Source organism: Tauraco erythrolophus, chromosome 2 (assembly GCF_009769465.1).
Source record: "Tauraco erythrolophus isolate bTauEry1 chromosome 2, bTauEry1.pri, whole genome shotgun sequence".
NCBI classification, from domain to species: Eukaryota; Metazoa; Chordata; class Aves; order Musophagiformes; family Musophagidae; genus Tauraco; species Tauraco erythrolophus.
The window spans coordinates 33,736,320-33,763,720 of record NC_141466.1 but is presented as its reverse complement, the minus strand read 5'-3'; the positions used below and the strand labels follow the sequence as shown (position 1 = coordinate 33,763,720).

At 41.7% G+C, this 27,401-nt stretch overlaps 1 protein-coding gene across 1 annotated transcript in view; it reads right to left on the bottom strand.

Annotated features, from left to right (window-relative positions):
- Positions 1-9,582: 9,582 nt before the first annotated feature.
- IBTK (inhibitor of Bruton tyrosine kinase) overlaps positions 9,583-27,401 on the bottom strand; it is a 67,202-nt gene continuing 49,383 nt past the window's right edge. Inside the window, 4 exon segments of the mRNA XM_086631343.1 lie at positions 9,583-10,916; positions 13,332-13,464; positions 13,571-13,639; positions 24,050-24,202. Of these exon segments, the coding sequence (XP_086487469.1) occupies positions 10,791-10,916; positions 13,332-13,464; positions 13,571-13,639; positions 24,050-24,202 (481 nt within the window). The 3' untranslated portion in view covers positions 9,583-10,790.

Here is a 27,401-nt window from a genome sequence, read left to right as displayed (position 1 = left end):
AAGGTAGGAGCGGCCCCTTAACACACCAGCGTGCTTCTTGGTTGATCCCTTTGCCTCAGCCCCAGGAGAATCAGCAAATCCTGTATTTAAGATGGAAAGCATCAGATTTCAGAAGAAAACTACTAAAACAGTCACAAGTCGACAGAGCCAGTCTGAAACACCCAGGAGTGCAGTCGCTGTGCCACAGGTACCAGCACAAGGAGGAAGGCGTGTTTGAGAGCCAGTACATAGTTACAATGCCTCTGATCCAGCTGGTTTTTGCTACTGTGTTCTCATAAAGCCTTTTCAGTACTTCGTGTATATCTTATTCTATATAGCTTCTTTTGGGGGGGATTTTTTAAATGTCATCCCCTTAATGAGCTAAATTTTTATCATCAAAGCAGGAGACTTGCTCATGCTTTAAGTTACACGAGGTATAAAAGTACAACCCAGGAGAAATCAAATTCAGCTTCAGAACTACATGAACTTGGACATACTGAAATGAAGGTGGTAATTTCAGGCTCTGAACAACATAAAAAAATGCACAGCTTAGTGACTGGTATGCAGGGAAGACTTTTACATGGGAACATTATGAATCTTTGGGTGCTGTTTATACCAACCCACTCTTTAATAAAAGCCAAAACATCGCATACATATTTTGACATTGCCACTTACAGTGAAAGGCTTAAAACTTCTGCCCCAATTGGTGCATTTTTAACATATCCAATAGCACTTTGCAGAATAAGTTTGTACTGCACAGTATTACATCAATCTTCACATCTCCTTGCCCTCCAAAGCTTTATCAAATACTATGCCTTCAGTCATTGATGCTCCTATGAAGCTGCAAAGGAGAAGGGAGAAAAGGACTCAGTAAAACCTGAGTTTATTGTTTCTAGGAAAGAAGAGTTTGGAAATTGTAAGGTGAGAATGAATATAGGGCAGCCTAAACAATTGCAGCTTGCAACTCACATTGAGTTTTCAGAATTCCAGCCAAAATTTCCATTCTGATGCCATCAGCTAGAAGAGAGCGAGCCCTGGGAGTGCAGTTTCTACCTCTACCTACTTGCTGCCCTCTCTGCATTGCTGCTTAACCCTGATGGGATGCTCTGAAAGCTCACACACATCAAATAGCATCACGTGCTTTGGAAAGTAATCATGTCCCTCTTATTACTCTCACGCAATCAGGTTAGGCTCATGATTTTTTATTTGTGTTGTACAATTCTGCCATTTCCCTTTCTCTCTTCTTCTACCCCATCCCCTCAGTTTAACTACTGGGAATCATTTTGATTTTAGTGCTTCAGATAACAGGAGTTTTAGGTCAGAACTTTCCTAGATTTACCAGAGGACATTTTAGAGACTCAGAAGATACTCAGTGCCTGTTCTTACAGGTTAGCTGAAAGATGTTGCCTGCTAAACATCTGGAAGAAAATATCTGTGCTGAGGTTAATGCAAGCTGTGATTAAAATCTTCACATTCTCTGCTTTTTTCTTGTATTCATAACACTAGGACAATACGATATGTTATAGAGATGAACTGAACTTGTAATGAAAAAAAAAAATTATGCATAGAAATATATGAAAGATGTACTAGAAACTAGTACTATGCCATTAACGAGAAACTACAGAGGACATGAACTCAATTTTCTTTTCTTTGAAGCTCACCTTTAGACATGTCACAGTTGGCCCATCACTTCTCCAAGCAGGTGGCCCAGGCTACTCAGGGGAGCTCCTGCCTTACACTAGTGTGCCTGCCCCCAAGGAATTCATCACAACCAGTTCAACTAGTTAACCTTCCCTATTTAGAATGAAACTGTCGCACTAAAACTCGCAGGTAGCAATCTTCATAGACTTGCCAATAGCAGTTTAAGTGCTTTTTACAGAAACAATAGTTACGAGACCAGCAATTGCTCACGAACACAGAAACAGAACAAAAAGAGACCTGACCAGCTTGCAAAGGGGTTGCAGCCCTTTCACAACAGGAATAGGCAGCCCAGAGGAGAGTATTCTGGCAGCAGAGCTGTTTGCTTCAGAAATAGGGTCAGAGAAAGAGAGGAACAAGTCCTGATTGAAAGGAGTTTTTATATAGCTGATCCCAGAGAAGATACAGGCTTTACATAGGGCTAGAATGGGCAACTGGAAGAAGAGACTTCCAGATTCTCGTCCAGGACATGACTGTAAATGTACTGCTTAACCTTAGACTAACCAACTGGTTACTTGTGTGTTGATAGCCACCACCTGGAAGTTGGATAACAGTTCACAGTTATTGTACCTCACAAATATAGTGAGGCTTAATTGTTAACCTTTGCAAAGCGCAGAGATAAAGTTCAAATGAAAAGGTTCACTACCACTCAGTACATGCAGATGGAGAGAAGAGATAACACAACTCTGTTTGCCAAAGTGGTGCAATATAATTCAATTCTACAACCGCAAACAAATCAAAGGAAGAGTTACGTTAACGCACACGTGCACGGACACGCATTCTCCTGCAGCCCTGATGCTATCAGCTGTTTGTGCAATACAAAGCTGTGATCCCGAAAACCCCACTGTGTTCATAGCCTTACAGCTCGGTTCCACCATCGCAGTTTACACAAATGTGGGCAGTGTGTCCTGTAAACATCTTAAAACACGCACAGTGGGAAAAGGACTAAGGTTCTGCATATTTTTCTCTTTCGATGCAATAAAGGCAGCATATAAGACAGAATAAACAAAAATTTCTGTACATGTGCATAAGGGAAACCAAAACTTTATGCTTAATACATTCTTTACATTGTTTTCTTTTTGCTAATGTATCACCTGTTGTTCCAAGCGTTGTGTCACCAGACAGCATGAGCACAGCGCTCGCAATGACGTGCTGCGCTGCCATCAATGGCATTCAGCAGAAGTGATAGGGTCCCATTCAGAGCAAACCTATAGCACCAGGCAGAAAATAGCCCTAGAAACTCAGACGCGCTGCAAGGCAGTCACAGCTGATGAACCACAGTGCCTGGAGAGAGCTGGGCAGGAGCAGGGAGCTGGTATTCCCTGTGTGGTTCTCACGACCTCTTCACCTACCATACAGAGATTTCAGCCAGGCTCACGTAGCAGATACAGCCACTGTGCTTAAAGCAAAGGGCACCTGGCATCCTCCCACCTCCAGCCACATAACCGATGAGACGGGCAGGTCTTTCTTTGTAGTCAGGGTTCACTGGCTGACAAACGTACGTGACATTTTCCTGCAGAATTACGGAACAGGGAAATGACTAGATGAGAAAGAAAGACTCATTATCTACTTAATGGCACTTCAGTCTAGAGGAGACAAGAGATCTATTAACAGTTTACCACTGTGAGAAATTAGTTGAGAATCCAGCCACAGGTGTTACATTCCCTGTATCTTCCTGGAATGGACTTTTAAGGGATAAGAAAGGGAGAAAACAAAAAACAAACAAACAAAAAAGCAAGACATTTTAAAGTGTTGAGAACCATAAAAAAAAGCCTTTGGGTGGATTTTCCCTGCTTGCTTTCTTAATTGAAAATGTTTCATGAAAATGATGATTTTTTTTTTTAATAGGAGAAGAGAGAGAGCTGAGTGTCAGCTTTTCCCCAGCTGTACATTACTACTTGAGAGTGAATGCAGTGGGCCTGTTTAAGTGTGCTCTTACAGAAACTTATTTTTGTTTGTCTGCTTGCTTATCTATTTTTCATGCATGTGATATCCTTTATGCAAATGAAATTTAAAAAAAAAAACAAACCAACAAACCATAGTCAGGCTTTTAACATTTTATTCCCTTTGTTATCTGAGAAGTTCATGCAAGATCTGGAAGAATTGACTTCTAATATTAAAACTATGTATTTGAAAGCAACTCTATAGATCAATAAAGAATTCATTTAAATTGAGATCAAGGAGGGGAGTGAGATTATCTGTTCTGGATCATCACTTAACTCACACCACGTGATCTTCCTGGATCACGTTTCCTCTCAAAAACCTTAGCTGCAGTTGAACAAGAATATTGTTCTCCCACTCCGCGAGATTACTGATTCTATAGAGGGGTCTGGTTTTGACTGGATTTTTCCAGTCAAAAGTATCCTCCAAGAAGAGTAACCCAAAGATAACGCACTTGCACAAAGCTTATACATTTGACAAACTCATGAAAACATGAACCAAGTTCTCCATTTTTGTCAAGGTCAAGACATGCAAATTCAGGCACCTTCATGTGCTCTGAACTGAGCTGGAGAAGACCCAGCCAGGGCAGGAACCAGAGCCTGGAGACAACTCCACTGACCGGTCCTCAAGAGCCCAATCCAGGACCTTCACACTCCCTTGACTCGATTGCCGAACTCTTCACTGTCTGTGACAGCAGCTCAGTCACATCGCACCTACCCTGAGGCCCAATTTCAAGTTTCAGGCTCGAGCTGAAATCCATACGCACGGCATCGAAACAGAAAACTCTTAGCGTTTCAGTCCTTGGAATTACAGGAAACAAAATGTGGTTTAAGCAACACCTTGATAAACTTGGGTAAATTCTTCAAGGCTGACCTACAGAGTGCCAACTCGTATTTGTATTAGATATTAGTGTTAGTTCCTGCTAATCTTTATCTGAAGCCCTTGCAAAAGTTTGTTCAATTTCTTTTCTCATTTTATTCCATTGATGAGAGACAAAAAAGGGGAAGAAAGACAAGCCGTGCTAAAGAAACAGCATTCTGCATGTGCTTCTCGGAGGAGGGTAGGGGGGAGTCAGAATCTTTGCTGGAAGAATGAAGATGGCTCACCTGAGGGGCAGCTTCACCTCTAGGATTCTTCTTCGTTCACACCCAACTCTCTTCCTCCAGGCAAGGCTTTCAAGGCTCCTAATGCCACAGCGCTAGTGCGACATGAGTAGTAGCAGCGCAACACGCAGGTAGGTATCTGAAAGCTGCTACAAAAATGGGGGGGTTTTGGTGCCTTGTTACATACCATAGTGCAGGAAGTAGTTGCTTGGAAAGTAAAAACCTTCTAGATAGAGTGTGTGTCAGACACTGGTCTCCCATCCAAGAAAAACCTCACCTAAGCCATCTGAGGGACTCTTTGAACTCAGAGACTTCCTTTGCTCCATTACTAAAACCTTTTTTGTCTAAAACATGTATTATTCCAGTAATAGAACAATCAAGGAACATCTCAAGTTGGCTACTCTCTTCAGAGCTCGGGGAGTCACCTTCTGTATCGTTTCCCTATTGCAAGCATTTAGGGGGGGCGAGGGGAGGGGGGGGGAAGGGACACAAACAAGCATAATATCATTTCAAGTGCAAAAACATTTAAAGAAGTTCAGTCAGTTCCATAAATTCACCGAAGCAAAAAACTACAGTAGAGCCTTTCTCAATGTTTTCATTTTAGAATCTGTAACTGAAATTTCCTGCTTCCACCTGTAAACAACTTACTAGTCAGGGGCAGGGGGATTCAGTTAAAATGGATATGGTAGGAAGGTATCATCAAGACTTGTACCACAAGTTAAATGAACAATTTCCTAACTTTTTGTCAGTGCTTTTCCATGAAAAATTGCAAAATCAGTCCTTATACAGATATTTCATTCAATGATACTCTGCAGTCAATTTATTCACTAAAAAAAGCCTCTCTTCTTAGGGAACAAAGGCAGTTTTTGGTTCTCTAATTGACTAAAGTCACCTACTTTTCCTGCGTTTTCGTTTCAATACACAAAACAGAAAAGTTATACATTCCTCAAATCATGGAACGGTTTGGGTTGGAAGGGACCTCAAAGATCATCTAGCTCCAACCCCCATGCCATGGGCAGGGACACCTTCCCCTAGATCAGGTTGCTCAAAGCCTCATCCAGCTTGGCCTTGAACACTTCCAGGGATGGGGCATCCACAACTTCTCTGGGCAAACTGTTCCAGTGCCTCACCACTCTCAGAGGGAAGAGTTTCTTCCTTATATCTAATCGAAATCTGCCCTCTTTCAGTTTAAAGCCATTTCCCCTTGTCCTATCACTACATGCCCTTGTAAAAAGTCCCTCTCCAGCTTTGTAGGCCCCCTTTAGGTACTGGAAGGCTGTGATAAGATCACCCTGGAGCCTTCTCTTCTCCAGGCTGAACAGCCCCAACTCTCTCAGCCTGTCTTCATAGCAGAGGTGCTCCAGCCCTTGGATCATCTTTGTGGCCCTCCTCTGGACCCACTCCAGCAGCTCCATGTCCTTCTTGTGTTGGGGACTCCAGAGGTGAATACAGTATTTTCCAGGTGGGGTCTCACGAGAGCAGAGTAGAGGGGCAGAATCACCTCCCTCGACCTGCTGGCCACGCTTCTTTTGATGCAGCCCAGGATATGGTTGGCTTTCTGGGCTGCCAGCGCACATTGCCGGCTCATGTTGAGCTTCTCATCCACCAGCACTCCTAAGCCCTTTTCCTCAGGGCTGCTCTCAATCCATTCTCCGCCCAGTGTCTATAATAGCAAGTGCTGATGACAGTGCAGTATTATTGAAATATTAGATGCAATTTTATCTCAATTTTAATGTGAAAACATTCTCAAGTTTTACTTATCTCTCTCTTTTTTTAAAAAAAAGTGACTGAAGTTTGAGATAATGAATGCTGAAGGAGAAAAGCCAAAGTGCTTACTGTTGTTCAAGAAACTTGTTCTGGAGGTTGTTTGGTTTGTCTTTGAGATATAACAAACATTTCACTAGAAGCCTTTTGTTCACTTTGCATGCATTACAGCTAGCTGGCTTAAGAAATATATCGCTTTGAAATTATATGCCAATATAATTATATATCATTATAATAAATACTGTTTTCACTGCAAACTCCGAGGTGTTGCTTTACGTTCCTTAGGACCTGGCAATTCCACCCTTGACTTTGCAACAAGTTTTGTTAGAGACACTGTTTTGGCAACGACCAGATGTTGTTAGAGCTAATTGAGCGAAGATGGATAATTCCGAATTCCAATTACACGAAAGGCCACACACTCAGACACCTGAACTAAAAAATGCCTTTTTTTTTTCTCCCTGTTGATGCAAAGTTACTATATGCACCAGGTGGCTGAATTTCTGAATGCTACTCTCTAAACCCTGAATCTTTTTCCTCATGCAGACTGGATGCAAAGGAAGAGTTGCACAGACAACTAAAACATGATGTCACTTTATACGAAATTTTGGGTATGGATACCTGACAATGACAACTTAAACTATGACTTCAGCCTATCACTGCTTCACGTAAAAACAACTGTAGCAAGTTTCAGTACCTAGAAGAACCTCCCTGTGGGATTTTTATTTTTCTAGGAGAAGAAACCAGAAGAAATTAAACTATGAATATTCACTCAGCTGACATTTATAAGATCTCTAGCCAGATTAATGGTTATACTTTTATCTCCCTATACAGTTATTAATAGTACACTTATTTCTTTGGCCTTAGGAATTCTGGTAGTACAAAAGAAAATAGTACGATTACAAAAAAAAAAAATGATATCATTTTGAAGGAGGTCATATGAAATCCATTAAGAGAAAAAGCCAGTGTAATGTCCACAGGCACATTTCCAAAGATTATTAAAACCAGCGGACACCCACTTATCATTGAACAAAGTGAGTCACAACTCTCAACTCATTTCACTAGTAGAATACTGATCTACTACTACACAGTAAACAAGGATAAACAGAATTGTTCAGGCTTTAAAAACCCTTAAAACACCCCCCAATAATTTTCCAGAAGACATCTGGTAAAATAACACTTGTGGTGAGCATGGACGTACTGGAGAATGGCAAAGGACAACAAAGATAACGAGAGTATTGGCAAACGAGGAGAGGCTGAGAGAGCTGGGACTGTCCAAGCCTGGAGAAGAGAAGGCTCAGGGGGATCCCACAATGTCTGTAAGCACCTGATGGAGGTGCAGGGAAGAAGATGGAGACAGATCCTTCTCAGTGGTGCCCAGTGACAGGACAAGAGTCAAGCAAGGGCACAAACTGCAATATAGGAAATTCTGTTTAAATATAAAAATGTCTTTTTATTGTGAGGATGGTCCATCACGAGAACAGGTTGCCCAGAGAGCTTGTAAAATCTCTGTCGTGGGAGATACTCAAAACCTGAGTGGACAGGGCCTAAGAAACCTGCTCTGGCTGAGCCTGTTGAGCAGGGGCAGGTTGGACGGGGCAATCTCCAGAGGTTGCTTTCAGTCTCGATGACAGTGCAACTGTCAAGTCTATACAAAAAATACTGATTGACCTCACATTAATACTGAGAAATTACAGTTTTTGATCAAAGCAAAGTACATAGCTGAAGAAAATTTAAAAGTTCTGCCACTTCCACAGAAAGATTTTTACATCTGTTGATGCAACTGCTTTGTTCTGGGTTTCTGTTCTGAGTGTTCATGAATCCAAACATATCCCTGTATTCTGGGGATAAGCTGTCCCCAAAGTGTATCCAGAGATTTAGAAATTTTCCTGTCAGTTTACACTATAATTTGAATTTTCTAAGTATGCCTCAGACATTTTAAACTGTTAATTTCCAAGTTTTAAGTTAAAGCACAGGGCCACAAAGATGATTAAGGGAGTGGAGCATCTCCCTTGTGAGGAAAGGCTGACGGAGCTGGGTCTCTTTAGCTTGGAGGAGACTGAGGGGGACCTCATTAATGTTTATAAACATGTAAAGGGTGACTGTCATGAGAATGGAGCCAGGCTCTTCTCACTGGCATCCAATGATAGGACAAGGGAAAATGGATATAAGCTGGAACACAGGAGGTTCCGCTTAAACATGAGGAAGAACTTCTTCCCAGTAAGGGTAACTTACTGAGAGAGTCTCCTTCTCTGGAGATGTTCAAAACCCACCTGGACACGTTCTTGTGTGATTTGATCTAGGTGGTCCTGCTCCAGCAGGGGGATTGGACTAGATGATCTTTTGAGGTCCCTTCCAATCCCTAAAATTCTGTGATTCTGTGAAGTTAAATAAAACTGGAATCTGTAAGTTTACAGAGCTTTCTGTGACACATTTTAGCCTTAAGCTGCTCTAACACAACAGTTTAAAAAATGTCCTCAATTTCAGAAGAGTGGTATGCTGATCATTCCTCACTTTGTTTTGTGAATATGAAGTATAACCAGTGACAATCCATAAGCAAACTGCAGCAATAAACCCAGAACTTCAAAGCAGTCCAGCTCCTCGGCTCTGTGAAAGCATGAATCCTCTTGAAATGACAGGAGAATGGCATTTTAACCAGCATATTCTAATCAATTTTGAAAAAAAAAAAAAAAAAAAATCAAAGTGCAAATTAGCAACTTTGCAGTAATTTTGTGTTTGAGAAGAACTTGGATTCACACCTGGAAAGGCCCACTGCTTTTACGTCTGTTTCTCACAGTACACAAGCTTTCTTTTAATTCAGAAGGATAGTTTCAGCAGGCCCCAAGGCCCTGCAGCGCATCAAGTAAAGCGCTTAATGCAAGTATTTTCTGCAGCATAGTGAATGAATCACCAGCAGAATATAAGATAGAATTAAAAGCTACATCTTCCTTTCCCTGTATAGCTTCAAAATGCCTACAGTTCTCATTTTATACACAAAAGAAATACTTTTAGGTTACTCTGTAGTTACCTAAAGCATGGATTATATAGAGACAGCACATAAAAGTATACTAACTTTGTGTAAATCAAGATTTTATGGTTTATTGCATTTGTTTACAATTTTTGTGGGGGACTTTTTGGTGTAGCTTGACCTGAAACCATTACACATATCTACATAGATTTTTTTTCAAGATTCAACTCTTATCACACAGTGATCAATTCTCTACATTCATCTTCTGTAGCTCTCTCCATTCCAGTTTTCCAGAGTTCATGAGTACTGACACTATAGAAAAAGTACAAGCTCAAACACACAAACGGACAAACTAGGCAGAATATTGCCGATAAGGCTACTTTTTTTTTTTCTTTTATATATATAATATAAATTTGCTTAAACCAGGCACAGCGAACTTTGGAACACACAATACCGAAAGCCACCTATGATAATCTTTGAAGGGCAGGTGTTTGCAAATTCCACAGTCAAGCACTCGTCCCTATAGCTTTAATAATGAATACATAGATCTTTTATTTCCTCAGCACTTCAAGTGAATTGTACCTTAAACACAGTGGTTCTAAAACCGTACCATATTTGCCAGAATAAGACTACAGATGAGCTCATAAAGTGCCACCATGTTCTATTCAACTGTGTGCTTTAGTTCACAACAGAGCTGACTGCTCGGAGGCCGGTCTCACAACAGTGAAAAACACATGCACGACTGAACTGCGAGCAGGCAATGGCCAGATGCTGAGGTTCATCGTGGAGCACGACAGTAAAAAGTACTGGCCACAACAAAGAACCAGTACCTACACACATAACTTCAGGAAAACTGCGTTATCAAACTGTACTTTTACATGAAGTTCAAGCACAAACGTTTTCCAATATTCCCAATTTGCCAGAAAGCTCTGAAGAACATATCCCCTTTCCCCCCAAACTTTAAAGATGTATAATTCTGCACATTCAATTCTACATTAAATCATAAAATAAGCACTTGGTTTTCAGTCACCTGTGTATTTAACAAAAAACCCTCACAATTTAAGATTAGCAGATGCATTTCCAAACTACAGCTTCATGTAACATTACTAATAATATGTCTTGTTAAAGAAATTCTCTCAAAACATACATACAATATATATTGTGAGTAAAGGACACAGTGAACACATTATTTCCATTCTCTCTAACAAATACCTAGTGATTATGTGCAGTGTTTTAATGCTGATGTTAAAAATTACATGATTCCTGTTTTTCCAGTCCCATTTCACTTGTATCAAGAATTAGAACTTGTGCACATAAACATGGACTGTGAAGAGTACAAATTAGTGCTTGTTCCACATAGGTGCTGCTATAGGTCTCTGTGGAGCCCTTTCCACAGTCACAAATTCATCAGGGTTGTCAAAAGCTTCATAGTGGATTAACAAATCTTGAATAGCACACTCTTCGATCTGTAAGGAAAAAAGAACATGTATGTCAGTGTTAGACCTACATTTACACCAGCAACATGGTCACAAACTTGCTTTACTGGTCCTGAATGCATGTCTGCTACAGATCTCCTAATCAGGAAGCAGTAGTAGATGAGGCCTTCTTCAAACACTTGTTTGCAGGCCCTGCTCCTCATTGGAAACTTGAGCCACCCTGGTATCTGCTGGTTCCTCATGGGAAACTTGAGCCACCCTGATATCTGCTGGTAAGGCAACACAGCAGGGTACACGCACTCCAGGAGGCTGGCACTGGTGAAAACTTCCTAACACAGATGATCAAGGAGCTGATGAAGGGAGACACTGCTGGATCTCCTACTTACAAACCAAGAAGGATTGGTCAGAGATGAGAAGGTCAAGGGCAATGACCATAAGATGAAGCTCAGGATCCTGAGAAATGGGAACGAGACAAATAACAGGATAACAACCTGGGACTTCAGAAGAGAAGACTATGATCTGTTCAGGGATCTGCATGGAAAAAAATCATGGGATATGGCCCTGGAAAGAAGAAGGGTCCAGGATAGTTGGTAAGATCACCTCCTCCATGCTTAAGAATGATCCATGCTAATGAGTAGGAAGCCAAGCAAGAGTGGCAGGAGGTGTGCATAGACAAAAAAAAAAAAAAGAGTTCCTGACAAACCTCAAACAAAAAGGAAGCATACAAGAGACAGAAGCAGAGAAAGTGACCCAGCAGGAAAACAGAGACATTGTCTGAGCACACAGGAACAGAATTAGGAAAGTCAAAGTTCATTTGGACTTCAATCTGGCAAGGGACATGAAGGGCAACATGAAAGGCTCCTACAGCAGGAACAAGACAATCTGGGCCCACTGCTGAATGACAACGGACATGGAAAAGGCTGGGGAACTAACAGCTGCCTTCATCTCTGTCTTTAGTCGTAAGGTCAGCCTTCAGCGATCCCAGGCCCTTGAGATAAGAGCTGGCCAGTATGACTGTAAGCTCACTTTCAAAAAAATATTGAAAAGTTTGTGGCAATAAGGGTTGTTTTCTGAGGACTGGAAGGAAGCAAGTGTCATTCCTACCTTCAAGAAGGGCAAGGAGGATATGGGTGACTACTTACCAGTCACCCTCCTAGTGTGATTGCTAGGAAAGTGGTGAGTTTATGTACAGACAAAGAGCTTAAGTGGACAAGCTTAAGTATGGACAATATAAATGGACTGAAAACCGGCTGAACTGGTGATCTCAAAGGGTTTTGATCAGTGGCACAAAGTCCAGCTAGAAGACAGTCACTAGCACCAATACCGAGACTGAGACTAGGGCCAGTACCGTTTAACATCTTCATTAATTACCCACATGATGAGACAGAGTGCACCTTCAGCAAGGTTGCAGACAATACAAAATGGGAAGGAGTGTCTGATATGTCAGATGGTTGAGCTGCCATGAAGTTCAACACAGGGAAAAGCAAAGTCCAGCTCCTGGGAAAAATAAACCCAAGCACCAGTACACACTGGGGTCCAACAGGCTGGAAAGCAGCTTAGCATAAAAGGATCTGAGGTCCTCGTGGACAGACTGACTATTAAGCTAGCGATGTGCTCATGTGGCAAAGGAGGGCAACAGCCTCCTGTGCTCTACGAGGGACAGCACTGCCAGTAGATTGAGACAGGTGATCTTTCCCCTCTACTCAGCACTGGTGAGAGACATTTGGAGTGCTAGGTCCAGTTCTGGATTCTCCAGTACAAGAGAGTCACGGACCTACTGGAGACAGTCCAGTGAATGGACACAAAAACGATTAAGAGCTTGGAGCATCTGACATACGAGGAGACGCTGAGCATGCTGCAGTTGTTTAGCATGGAGAAGAGAAGCCTTAGGGAGATCTTATCAAAGTGTATAAACATCTGATGGGAGAGAATAAAGACAACTGAGTCACGCTCTTCTCAGTGGTGCCCAGTAACAGGAGAAGAGGCAATGGCCACAGATTGAAATACAGAAAATTGCATTTAAATATAAAAATATTTTTTACTGTCAGAGTGGTTAGACACTGGAACCGGTTTTCCAGAGAGGCTACGGAGTCTTCATCCTTATAGATATTCAAAAGCTGCCTGGACGCATCTTTGAGCAATCTGCTCTAACTGACCCTGCTTTGAACAAGGGTTTGGATTAGACAATTTCCAGAGGTTCCTTCCAACCTCAACCACTCTCTGATGCTGTGAATGCATTAATCATGGACTCAGTAGTCAATTTGACTTTAATATAGGGCTACGTTATCAAACAGCAATGTGAAGTTATTATTAAATTATATTTAATATCATTATGTAAATTATACTAAGTGTACCAATATATAATTAATCATAAAAACTGATCTCTGAAACAGCCATTGGAAACTCCTTGTGTTACTTCACAGCTGCAGTAATTTAGCACTTTACCTGGATCAAAGCCAACGGTTTTTCTCTGCTCCGAATAAGAGCAGCTTCTTGCTGGAGCTCTTCTTCTACAATAGCTGAAAACATGACAGGCGCTGTCACAGGAGAGCTAGCTGGTGATGCGGCTAACCAAGGACTGCAAAAAAACCAAATAACATTATGAGGCAAGATCAAGAACACGGTCAGCACAACACACAGAAAGCAAGTTCCAGAATCTTGGACGGTCAGTCAGTCAAACTTACTTATGACTCTCCAGCTGTGGAGAATCTGGAACATGGTCTTCCAGACCTGGGCTACTTCTAGAGGTGCACCTGGAAAAAGGCAGGAGAGGAAAGCCACTTCAGAGCATTCTCCTACATCATACTGTGAAGTACAAATTTGCAGCAGGCAATTACAAATGTGTAGGGTTTTTCCAGAAGAAAGGCATTAGGATACAATGCTGAATTTGTCTTTAAGGGTGATATGGTGCCTAGAGGACACACTGATGCTCATTTCTGACTATTAGAACTTAATGGATCTTCAGCTTGGGCTTTAATTCTGGCATTTCCTAACATTTGAGCATTTGAACAAGGGCGTGGGTTTTGTTTTGTTTTTTTAAAAAAAGTTTGGTTTACATGTAAAATAGCTGAGTTATGCACTAACATCACAGATTACAAATGTTTGCAATTAATATGAAAAGAATACGGCTTCAAGATTAAAAAAAACAAACAAACAACTGTGCTGTATTTAAATTAAGCATTTCATGTAAAACAGTCAGTGGTACAATAGCACTCGTAAATTATTTCCTCAAGCATAAACCCAGAAATTATGGACTTTCAATACATATCCTGCAACCATCTCCCACATTCGTAAGAACAGGATAAAACGAGAATTAAAGAACTGAAAAAGAAAAAAAATCCTGAAATATCAATACAGTTTCTCAACAGGAAGATATTTTACTCAGCTGCAAAATGTTAACCTCTCAACAAAAAGAAGTCCCATTTGGTATACTGTGTGCCTTAAGAGACAAGTATATTTGTCAGAAAAATCCTACATCAGTAGGAAGTAAGAGGGACCTATTTTTGTAATTGAATACCTCTTTGGTATGCCAAATCTTTGGCAACTTTTACAATTTCCAGAACTCTCAAAAACTATTAAGGCATACTATGAAATGCTAGCAGATGTTTTTGAATTATTCTATGGCAATGTAAAAATTTCTCAGAGTGTTGGTATTTCAACAAACAGGTCTCAATTTTCTTTAAGGCTTTGGTAATCCTTTGTAAGTGGCCACAAACTCTTGGAAAACAGGAAAAATCTATAGAAAGCTAAGAGAATTCCAGTAACTGCTAAGTTCTCCGCCTGGAATATTTTCCCCAGAAAACAATTCCAAGGACAACAAGAACCATGATTCTTACCGCTCAGCAATGAAGGCAAGATCTCAAAAAAATCTGAAATGCAACATCCATCATCAAAAATGGCATTTAAATGAACCATGCCCAGCTTTTTGTCAGAAAATATAATTTTGCCCACCTAACAGTCAATACTCAAAGAACAGAATGAACACAAATTTAACAGCTCAGGGAAAAAAACTAGATATATCTGCAGTAACAGCTGCCAGGACATAACACTGGACTTCAAAAGAGGCTTTCTACAGAGTCACTCCCTTGAATCACACCCAGCAGATATACTTTCTGTCAGGTCATATTGCTTCTGTGTTTCCACTGGGAAAGTGCAGTTCATGTAAGTCAAGATGATGCTTCCTCTCTATTTTCAGTAACGGTGATCATATGAGACACTGGCAGGAGAGCCAGTGGTACCCTGTGCCGAGAGGAAACCAAAAAGGTGTGGTACTGTGGTACTCTCCAAACTGGATGTTTCTGGATAACCACTATTCCAGAGCCTTGAAAGAATTGACACGTGAAACAACAGCTCTATGGTTTGGAGGCGGGGGGAGGTTCTGGTGGCAGGAGCTGCCCACCAGATCGGACTCCCATCCCCCTCGGGGCTTGAGCCAATTGGCGCCTCTGCGAATTGCCCTGTTTACGTTGGGACAAAGGAACCGGAAAGGTGTGTGCCTTTGCGCAGGAGCGAGGAGAGGGGAGGGGGGTGCTGCCTCCACTCCCCAGCGCCTGGCCAGGCGGCAGCCCATGCCAGGCCGGCACCACCCGCTGAGGATGGTGGCGACGGAGCCACTTGGGGAACTTGGAGAAAGCCCCGCTCCCGGGGTGCTCACCAGGCCGAGTTCACCCAGAGAGGACTGAGATCTGAAACGGCCACACAGACACCAGGGTCAGTGAGATGGAATGGGACGAGGTGTGCTCGAGCTGAGTTTCCCCTGCAACCAGTGGTGAGATGGCAGGTGGCTCCCTTGCAGCCAGGACGGTCCCAGTGGAGCAGGGACCCACTCGCGGCCCGTGAAGAAGCCCACGTCGGAGAGGAGATGCCTGAGCCTGAGGACAGTCGTGAAGCAGGGGACCCACGACGAGGTAGAGACACTTCTAGAGTCCGTGGGAGAACCCACGCTGGAGCGAGTGGCCACAACTCCCTAAGAATCCGAGACTGTGGTAAAGCCCACACTGAAGCAATCCAATGGGGAAGAACTGCATCCTGTGGGTAGTGCAAGGTCCTACATCCGGGTCGTGGCAATCCCAGGCACAAATACAGACTGGGTGGAGAATGGATCGACAGCAGCCCTGAGGAGAAAGACTTGGGAGTACTGGTGGACAAGAAGCTCAATATGAGCCGGCAACGTGCTCTTGTGGCCCAGAAGGCCAACCGCATCCTGGGCTGCATCAAGAGGAGCGTGACCAGCAGGTCGAGGGAGGTGATTCTCCCCCTCTACTCTGCCCTCATGAGACCTCACTTGGAGTACTGCGTCCAGTTCTGGAGCCCCCAACATAAGAAGGACATGGACTAGTTGGAGAGGGTCCAGAAGAGGGCCACGAAGATAAGAGGGCTGGAGCACCTTTCCTATGAAGACAGGCTGAAAGAGTTGGGGCTGTTCAGCCTGGAGAAGAGGAGGCTCCGGGGTCACCTTATAGCGGTCTTCCAGTACCTCAAGGGGGCCTACAAGAAAGATGGGGAGAGGCTGTTCAGGAGGGCCTGTTGTGATAGGACAAGGGGTAATGGTTTTAAAATAGAGGGAGGTAGATTCAGGTTGGATATTAGGAAAAAGTTTTTTACCATGAGAGTTGTAGAACACTGGAACAGGTTGCCCAGAGAGGTGGTGGATGCTCCATCCCTGGAGACGTTCAAGGCCAGGTTGGACGAGGCCCTGAGCAACCTGATCTAGTTGGAGATATCCCTGTTCCTTGCAGGGGGGTTGGACTAGACGACCTTTGAAGATCCCTTCCAGCCCTAACCATTCTATGATTCTATGACTCACGCTGAAGAAGTTTGTGGATTTTCCTCATAAGTAGGGGATCCACTGGAGCAAGGGAAAATGGTGTAACGACTCGTCTTCCTTTAAGAAAAGGGCGGCAGTAACAACATGGAATGAACCGATCTGCACTCCCCCATTCCCTGTCCCACTGCGCCGCTGGGGGAGGAGGTAGAGCTGGGAAGAAAAGGAAAAGGGGGTGGGGAAGGTGTTGGTTTTAAGATCTGGCCTTGTTTTCTTTTTATCCTCTCGATTAACTGGTTTTCTTTGTCTCTCTCTTTTTTAAGTAACTGTTAATAAATTGCTTTGCTTTAAGAAAGCCGAGTCTGTTTTGCCCGGGACCATGGTTGGTGGGTGCTCCCTCTGCTCTTGTCTCAAACCCCAGTTCTTTTCTTGTATTTTCCACCTCTCCACTTTACTGGAGGAGTGAGAGAGCAGCTGTGTGGAGCTTAGTTGCTGGATCGGCTTAAACCACGACATGTGGCAAGGTGGTCAAATCTGCTGCACCATTCTCCAGACTGCTTGTTCCTTTATTTTGACCTCATTAATATGCAATGCTTTTTCCATAGCTGTTGAATAATAGTTAAAAATGGAAAAAAGGTAGAAATCAGTATCTCTTAAATTCTTTTTTTTCTGTTTTATCTTTGGTAAAAGAAAACTAATGGCAGGTTAAAGAATCTGGTTTTATTTAAGAAAGGTATCGAGTCATGCCAGGTAAGTGTGATAAATGAATATGGGAATTCTGTAAGGCACTGAGTCAAGTGCCACATAACCATTTTTTTTTTTTTTAAACGAGCATTTCTTTCTTTTAAACAAGTTTCTCATATCTCTCCTATCTAACTAATTCCTTACTCACTTTACAGCTAGGTTAATCATTATTTTAGAGAATAAGTTAACTAAAAGAAATGTAACTAAGTTAACATTGGTGGACACAATAGCAGCAAAGCTCAAACCAGTAGGCAATATTAAGAGATGTTATTAATTTAGCAAAGGATAAAAATGAACAGTGTGACTGTGGAACAAAGCACTGGGAAAGGAAATCCAGAAATATGAAACAAAAGACTGTGTGAAGTGACGGCTGTAGTAGCTATAAGCTAAGAGTTTTCCAGCTTGAAGAGAAAAAGGAGAATTCAGGGTGTACTGATCATGACAACGAATCTGAAGTATGTGGCTCAGAAAAAACAAAGTTGTTTCCATTTGAAATAAGTACTTTTGCCAACATATACCACACTGGACAAAGTTTATTTGGACAAGCTTTCAGTTTTGGTCTCTTGGGTTCAAGGAAGAATAACCTAAACTTTAATAGATGCAGAGAAGAGTAACTGATATTGAGTCTTTCACTGATCATCTTCTGAGAGAAGACTAAAAATTATGTCTAACCTTGCAAAGGAAAGAACAAGAGAGAATGACTACACTTTTATATAGACAGTATCTGGACTGATAAAAAAATTTTTCACTCAGAGGGTGGTGAGGCACTGGAACAGGTTGCCCAGAGAAGTTGTAGATGCCCCATCCCTGGAAGTGTTCAAGGCCAGGTTGGATGAGGCTTTGGGCAACCTGGTGTAGCGGAGGGTTTCCCCGCCCATGGCAGGGGGGTTGGAACTAGGTGATCTTTGAGGTCCCTTCCAACCCAAACCGTTCTATGGTTCTATGATTTCTGATATACAAGGACAGCCTCCTCCAAACAAAAATATATCATATCAATGTGCCTTAAGTCAAGCAAGCATGGCAGAAGGTCAGCAGGAATGAACAGGCAACTCTAGATGTACTTCAAATTGGACACATATAAACAATGGAAGCAGGGACAGTCTACACAAGGGAAACAGAAGCATTACTTCTGTGTACCAGGACAGAGTTGTAAAAGCCAATGCTCAGCTGGAACTGAAACAATTGAGGGATGCACAGGATAAAAGGAAGGGTTTCTATATTAGCAAGAAGAAAACCAAACCAACCAACCACAGAAGTTTCCTCATGATTAGAAAAAGCTAAATGTTATATCCATTCTAAAGAAGGAGGATTATGGGGAACTACAGACTGATCAGTCTCACCTCAATCCTGGGGAACATTGTGGAGCAAATCCTTCTGGAAGCAATTTCTGAGCATGTGTGGGACACGAAGATGACAAGGAACAGACAGCATGGATTTAAGACACAGGGCAAATTGTGTCTGATCAACCCGATTGCCTTCTGTGATAGGACAACAGGCTCTGCAGACAACCCGAGAGCAATGAATGTCACGTTCTTTGGCTTCAGCAAGGCCTTTGACATGTTCTGTTATCACATCCTTGTACTCAGACTGAAAAATATGGACTGAGTAAATGGACTACAAGTTGGGTGGAAAATGAGCTGGACTGAAGGGCTTCAGGGGTTACAGATTAGCAGTACAAAGCCCAACGGAAACCAAGTACTAGTGGTGATCCTCAGGGACCGACACTGGCACAAATTCTGTTTAGCATCTTTGGTAGAACAGAGGACACTAAGCACAGCCACAGATGGATGAGGAGAGGGCGGGGAAGGTGCAGCAGTCCACATTCTGGATGCCAGGCTGCCATTCAGAAGGCCCTCAAGAGGCTGAGGAAATGGGTATAGGAGAACTCATGAATTTCAAAGGCAAGTGCAAAGTCTTGTATTTGGAAGAGAACAGAAGCAGTACAGGCCAGGGGATGACTGGCTTGAAAGCAGCTCTGCAGAGAAGGACCTAGAGTCCTGTCTGGCAGCAAGATGAAGATGAATTGGCGCGTGTCCTTGCAGCAAAGGTGGCCAACTGTGTACTGCGCTGTACTAGCAAGAGCGTAGGTAGGCAGTCAAGGAGGTGATTCTTCCCTTCTATGCTGTATTTGTTGGTCTACACACAAAATATCATACCCAGTTTTGGGCTCTTCAATACAAGAAGGATGCTGTCAGGCTGGAACAAGTCCAGTAGAGGGCCACCAAGATTAGTGGCTGGAGCACATGACAAGAACAACTGTGTTTTGTTAACCCTAAGAGGTGGCAGCAAAGGGGAGATGTCACTGCTGTCTTCAACTACCTAACTGGAGGGTAGAGAAAAGATGCAGAAAGAATCTTTTTAGAGGTGTAGTGATAGAATAAGAGGCAACGTACATAAGCTGCAAAATAGGAATTCCCAGTTTGATATAAGGAAAAAAAAAAAAAAAGAAGAATCGCACTGTGGGGATGATCAAACACTGGAACAGGTTATCCAGAAAGGCCGGCGTACCTTCATACTTGGAAGCAGAAGCAGTCACAAGTCGAGCAGTTCAGGCCCTGAGCAACATCATCTAGTTTGACTTATTTTGAACAGAAGGCTGAACTAGAGAATCTAAATCATTCCATGATTTCAACAGCAGGGGACTACTTTTTTAGCTGAAGTCTAAAAAAATCAGCTTCCAGCTTTTACTGCACTTAAGGATAATAATATAATAAAAAGCAGGAAAGAAACAGAGAAAAGGAAGGAAGGAAGGACAAGAGGAGATGAAGGCAGTTTTTGGCTTGTTGGTTTGTTTAATTGAGAGCACGTTTGTACAACTTACTAAATGCCTTTATTCTGGTGTTATCTCTCAACTTTCTCTTTATCCACCTGCTTTAATAATGCTTACCTTCCTGCACATTTGACAGCAACCAACACCTTTCCAGCCCATTTGACAGTTATGCTCTTCTTTCCACTCACACTTCAAAGAACTCATAGCCCTACTGTAAATGAATCCAAGTAGACTGTTGTACTTAACAAACCTGTTTCAGTACAGATAAAAAGTTCTTTCCAGCATTAGACTTCTAAACAAACAAACCAAAAACCCCAAACAACAACCAAAAAACCCACCACAACAGAAATTTCAGAAACTTGGAACTAATAGTTCCACAGCACACTCTAGTGATCAATTAAAAGATAAGTTTAAATAACTGTGTCATCTCTCTCAATTTAAACGTGGCTTTAAAATGTAGGAAGCATTCAGATATTTTGAACATGTACATTTTGTGCATGCGTACATCTGTATTTCTTGCTAGCAAGACACTCAGTCCAGATACTAAATCAACTGCAGACATTTCAACATGCTAGATTAATTCCTCAGCTGGCATCAAAATAACTAGGAGAAATGGAGCAGACAGGAAATGGAAGCTCACATATACAGAAAAAACAGAAAAAAAGCGCCTAAAAAATATAGATCTTGGAAACCTGGAAGTCTTGAAAATTAAAGACTGATGCAGAGGCATAAGTGGTTCTGCATGGAAACAAACCAGCCAAGTATCATCAGTACTGAACCAACCTGATTAACTGAGTTGGCTGAACTTGCCATGACTCCTGCACAGCCACCAAAATGTCCCAGCACTCAGCTCCCCTGGCTTGAACTGGCTTCAAATGAACAAATTCTTGAGGATTTGTTCATTTGAAGCCAGTTCAGGTCCGGTGCCTCCCTGATCTAATGACTGCTCTCAGAAAAGGAACACAAAGCCTGGTCTCCTGCAGAACCTCTTGGGTTTTGCTGTACCATTTGAGTCATGTACTACTTATTAGCTCATTATTAGCCATGCCAGAACTAGGCCATTCCCACGCGAAGCCACAAAGGCTTGTCTCCACCAAGACTCTTCACTGCTCCCTGGAGTAACACAGTGAAGACAACCCAGGCTGCCACAACAAAGTTAAGTCATGTCAGGCCTGTGTTTTTAACTTGGACTATGAGCTACACATGCACAGCTGCACAGCATAGCTCCCAAGGCTGAGCTGTCCCTGGAAACAATGCAGCCACATCCACACAGCCCAGCTTTTGGGCTGATCTGCCTCTGGAGTGAATCCAGTTCACATCTTCACATTCATGACATGGTTCATCTACAGAAAGTTTCTGGGTTGCATAAATTGGAAGGTGACAGTATATGAAAGAATGTTTATGCAACCATCAAAAAACTCTCATCCAGAGACTAAAGAAAACTGTCAGTTTAATTACTGCACAGTTTGTCCAAAGAAAAAAGAAAGCAGGAATAGTAGCTATGCAAGTATCAGTTTCTCATCAGCGAGGCTGACATCAACAGATGAGGATTACTTATGCTCCATGCACATGTAATTTCCTTTCCTTAAAAACAAAGAGATAACGGTGTGGATAATTAATGTTCACAGAAATAGCCCTTGAATGCTGCAGGCAAAAATCAGAGTCTACTGTGACAGGAACTGTACATTCAAAGAATAAAATTACCTCAAACTAGAAACTCAACTCCTAACTTTCAGATGGATGAACTAGTCATCTAGGCCCTTTACACCTCTCTGTTAGAGAGAAATAAGCATCTTCAGACACAATTCAAACGAACCTGGAATAGCTCTGGAAGTGCCAACTGATTATAGTCAATCTAGTCACCTAGGCTCCCACTAGCTTAATGTCCCGTTTTCAGAGAGCTAACGTATTAGGCCTGGATTTAGCTCCAATAATCCACTGTGAAAGCGGACAGACTGGCCAGACTACACGGACTAGACAGAGCAATGCAAAAAGTAAAGAAATGGCTTTATAAAGATCACAGAGCAGGTGTAACAAAGCTAATAATAGCATTCAGTGCAAATTCCCTTATCACCAGCCCTTGCCACCTCCCATATGATGAAAAGCTTTACTATTTTGTGAGCAATGAAATTAATGGCACCTGTTTTTCTGTAGATTTGTGCTTCTTCTCCCTACCTCTCCACTCACCACAATAACTTCAGCTTTATCCCTTTGCTCCTGAAGAACACCCACCTGTCACACACACTCTCCAAATTTGTCCTACCTCTCCCCTCTAACACCATCTCACACACAATGTTCCTATATTTATATCCTCATTTTGTTCTTTATCTACCAATAGGACACATACTACCTCTGCCCTAGGGAAACAACAGTTTCTACACAAGCAAAGCAACCAAGAAGGAGGTGCACTAGAACTTACTTTTCCTTATGGAGGGGACAGTTTTCAGAGGGGGGTGGGACAGAACTTCGTAAGAAAAACTGGGAGGTAGTGGGTGTCAGGGCTCCCTGTGCACCAACAGGCTCTGCAAACTCTTCTCCCTTAGCACAGCTGTGTAAACTTGAGTCAGGCTGCTACCAACAGAGTTGAGGTGTAAGGAAATGCTGTGCGAAGGCTCACCAGGGCTCCCCCTCTTTCTCAGGAGCTGCATTTAAGCTCAGTCCTTCAGTCTTGGGCCTTTTTTGAGCTATGCTGCAGCTATGCCCAAGCCCAGCCTTGCTGTTCCTGATGCTGACTTGACTTGCAGGTTTAACTTCAACCGTGCCTCATCCCAATGATCTGTGTGCACTCGCTGACTGTGGCTCACCCTGGGTCCTGTCACAGAGCCTGCCCTGCTCACCTATTGCAGCACAGTGGGGCTGGGCTTTGCCAGGGAGGCCACTGCCCAGCCGGGTCCTGCTGCCACCCTTGGCTTCCCTACCAATGTGGGGCAGCTGGCCTGCTCTGCTTCCAAACAGTGGATGGGAAAGTCCGTAAGGTTTTCAGGCCCTCCGTCTCATAAATATATTGGAAATGCATAGCATTCAAAGTTACTGATGATAGGGGGGAGAGATGCAGGCGGGTGGGCAACTCAGTCATACAGACATTCAGGAACAAGGCTGAGATTTCTTTCCTCAGCTTAGACAGTTATTTTAACCCCAAAGAGAGGTTTTACTGGAAGCAGCAAGAGGATGCATGGCTAAAATAATTTGACCAAAGAGCAACATTGCCTAATAAATAGATACATAATTCACACGCACCGCAGAACCAGTTATTTTTGTCCTTAGAACTGTAGTCCCCCAGTAACTACAGTAAACAGACACAATCAATGCATCAATATTTCAGTAAGCCCTCTTAACCCATTAAAAATTGCACCTAAACAATTAAGTCAGCTTATAAGAAAACTCAGATCAGGAAATGCCAGAACTGTGTTTGAATAAACTGATTTTATCCACTCGGTGTTTAAGTAGAAATACTTCTAAGCCAACTGTTTCATGCATGCCATATCTGAATGCTAAAGAAAATCCAATTTCTACAAATGTTAGAAAACATAGGTTTATCATTTTTATACATACATATACAAATGTATATACACACGTATTTTCTTTGGAGCCTGAAGTGTTTGTGTCCATATATGCACACACACGTCCATATATATGAACACAAACACTTCGAATCTCAAACAAAATATTAGCAGTTGGATTAAATTACTTCAGTTGTTAAGCTTCCTATTCATGAGAGTTTTCCATTCAAAAAATCCTATTAACAGAATCATTAAAAGAATGCTTACAGGATTTATTATTTTTTTTAAATGACAGTTTTATACTTTCTTATTTCAGCAGAATTTAAACACGTTATTGTGGTTCTTGTATAACGGTTGATCAATTCGGAAAAGACTGCTCTCTTACCTTATGGTGTTTTGTGCTGATGAATCCTCAGTTCCTTTATATCCAGCTCTTTTGATACCAGTACTAGCTGAATTATTCGCACTCATACATTTTTCTTCTTCCATTACAAGATCACGGAATGACTTTGGCAAAGCAGAATGTAATGAAGATGACCTTTAAAAAAAAAAAAAAAAGGGAGAGAACAACTCATTTTATACTTGCATTTTCCAAGACTCCATCTTGTTCCATGATTCAGACAGTAAAGAGAGCCTTTTCAGTTACTAAAAATAAATACAATATTATCTAGCTTTTGTATCTCACCATTATGCCTGCTAGACTCCATTCACTAAAATAAGTCACTTTGGGTCAAACAGGTAAACATCAGAAAATAAATACTTATGAGAACAGAACAAGCCGGTAGTATGGAAATTTCACTAGAAGAAAAAACCCCAGCAAAATCCAAAAACCACGCCTCCATCTATCCCCCCCTAACCTATCCTCTTAAAAAATAATTTTATTTTCACCGACACCTTGTCTTAGACAAGCTGTACCTTTTCTAACATTATTACTCCTTGAAAAGTATTCTCATTAAACACACAATGCTCTAGTACTTTCATTCTAATACTGTTATAGTTTGCCACCCTGAAAGTCAAGTATAGATAATCTCCTTTCCCCAAGATATTGAATGAGTTACTCTTACCTGCTGGAGACTCTATAAATCGCTTAACCCACAGTGAAATTCATAAAACTGATATACTTCATTTTCTTTTACTTGCCCAAGTATAAGGCTCTAGTTCAGTAACAGTGCACGTCTGTTATCTTTCAAAAGTAAACCGGAATGAAAATATAGCAACTTAGCATCATAGCTATTCTGAACACTTTCTGATCCAAAAGCCTTTTTATTTACAGAACTCAAGGCCATTATCATTAGTTTTTCCCCTTATCCATCAAGGCTTTGGAATGAATTCTTCATACGTTTGCTTACATTCAACTTTACCAAGCAGAGCAGTCCCACTCATTGTCAAATACACAAAATACATATTGAAAGAACAGCCCTGCTCGTTATCTACTCAAAGAAATAAGAGATCAATTACGAATGCCACTGAAGTAAAACCAGCTTTCTATACAATGCTAATTGTTTGTGCAGCTACCATACGAAGGGAAGCATTTGAAGCCAAAGACTTTCAAACATCTACCCGGTATACAATTTAAGATAATAAACATGAGGGAATTAAAACATTGCAACATTGTACCTGAAATCTTACAACAAAAGCAACCGAAAGCTATATATGATGCCTGAACTCCATGCCAGACCACTCAGGCTTAAGTTTTGGGTTTTTTTTGTTCAGTTTGTTTGTTTGTTTTAATATTACATGAGCAGAACAGAAGGCATGGAAAGTAGAACAGAACTTCTAGATGCAGGGGCTCAGAGTCATTTTGCACGTCCTTTATTTCTATCCTAAGCAGGCACACAAGAGCCTGGGCAAGCGTTTGACCAGAAGTTCCACAAACTTATTATACCCAGTAAGCAAATGGTTCCCTTGGGATCTGCTGTTACAGAAGCTTCTTCTGCTACTAACAATTTAAGTAGTCTGCCCATTTTCATGAAAATTCTTTACTACAATAGGATCCACTTGCAACACAACACAAAAAAAAAAAAAAACCAAACAAAAATCCCTGAAGCAACCCCAACCCTGCATCATTCTCAGCTTGTGAACCTACCCAAAACAATTACCTGTGGCTTAAAATGGTTCAGCTTAAAACAGTACAAATATTCCTAACAGTAACAACTCTAAATTTTAGCTTGTCCTGCCTGATACATTGTCATTTCTCTCTAATTTGCTGCATCAGAAAAACTAATTTATACATCTTTTTTTTAAAAAGTGGAATACAACTAAGTTTCTCTAACCTGTAACTGCAAAACATCAAAGCGAGAAGTTCCAAAACAGTTGTTGATGTTTCAGGATAAGCTGGAATACTGACAAACTGACAACCTAGACACTAAAACACGTAATTGTTAATTTTCAAGAGAGCCTTCAAATTTCTTTATGCCTCCCCTCTCCTGAGGGAAGAAAAAAGAAACAAATAAATAACATCCCCCTCCCTCAATCGAAGTAGGTTTGGAGAACTAATAAAGTCAACACCTAACTTCTTGCATGACACACTCTCAAAGTATTACTAGCATGATTCTTCCTCCCTCCGCTCTCACCCTTCTGATTTCCACTGTTCTTCAATGGAGTAAACAGTTTCAGTTCCCTAAACCCTATGAAACTGGAGGTTTCTTTTGGTGGAAAAGGTAGGACACTGCATATGACTGACTGTCTTTTAGTCAACCAAAAAAGAGCCGAAGGCCCCACACCCTTCTGGCAAGTGTGCTCACTGCACATCCAAGAAGAATACGTTCTATGGCTTTGACTGTACTGCATGTGTGGAAAGCTCCATCTATTGCCAAACACACTCTAATAGACCGTTGTGAATTTACAGACTGTAACTTTGCAAATACAATACTCAAGCAGACGAGTAACACTTACCATTCTGCCTTACATACAAAAATTGAACAACTAGCAGGGGAATCAAATAATTGACAGCTTGCCTAAAGCAGCTTAAAGTTTATTCAACAAATGCTCTCTTCCAGCAGCTCAGCATAGTTTTAAACATTCATATACCTCTCACTGGTTCTTTGCTTGAACTCTTGAGCTACCAGCATTTTCCAGATCAGCAGCCAGAGGAACGTACAGAATCATGTGTGGTGACCACATTAGTGTTGGACTGGATTCCATCCTCCTGAAGTACACCCTGGCCTTTCCACTTTAAGACAGTTTGTGTAGCACAGTAGAGCCCAGCTACTTTCAGAAACTGTTTAATCAGAACCTTAAGAGCAGGTTCAGAAAATATATTTTCTAGAGACAGTTATCTAAGCACATTAAAACAATCAGTCTATACCAGCTTTTTAAATGCAAGGAACAGTTCACAGGCAGTAAAGAATTCTCAGTCAGAGAGTAGATGAATAGCATGAATAGTCAAACTATTCAGATGTCAGATCAAGGACGTTATGCCCTGTATTTTTATATGCCTTTTATCAGAGCTTCTCTTAATATCTTATTTCCTGTATTAAGAAGTAAATCATTTAACTAGAGGCCTCTACCTTGTGTGCTTAAGTCAATCAGTACAAATACTTCTAAGGAGTCATTTATCTTACACTAAAAAATAGGACTTGAGGAACAACAAAAAAGAACCTTCTGAAGAAGCCCAGATAACTAGATAAGCTACGTAACGTCTTCCAAACCTACTCAGGCTTTGTTGTATCTAAGAAGTTGTGTATAAAGGGGAGGAGGGGAAAAACATGCTGGAGAAAGATGCCCTATACAAACAT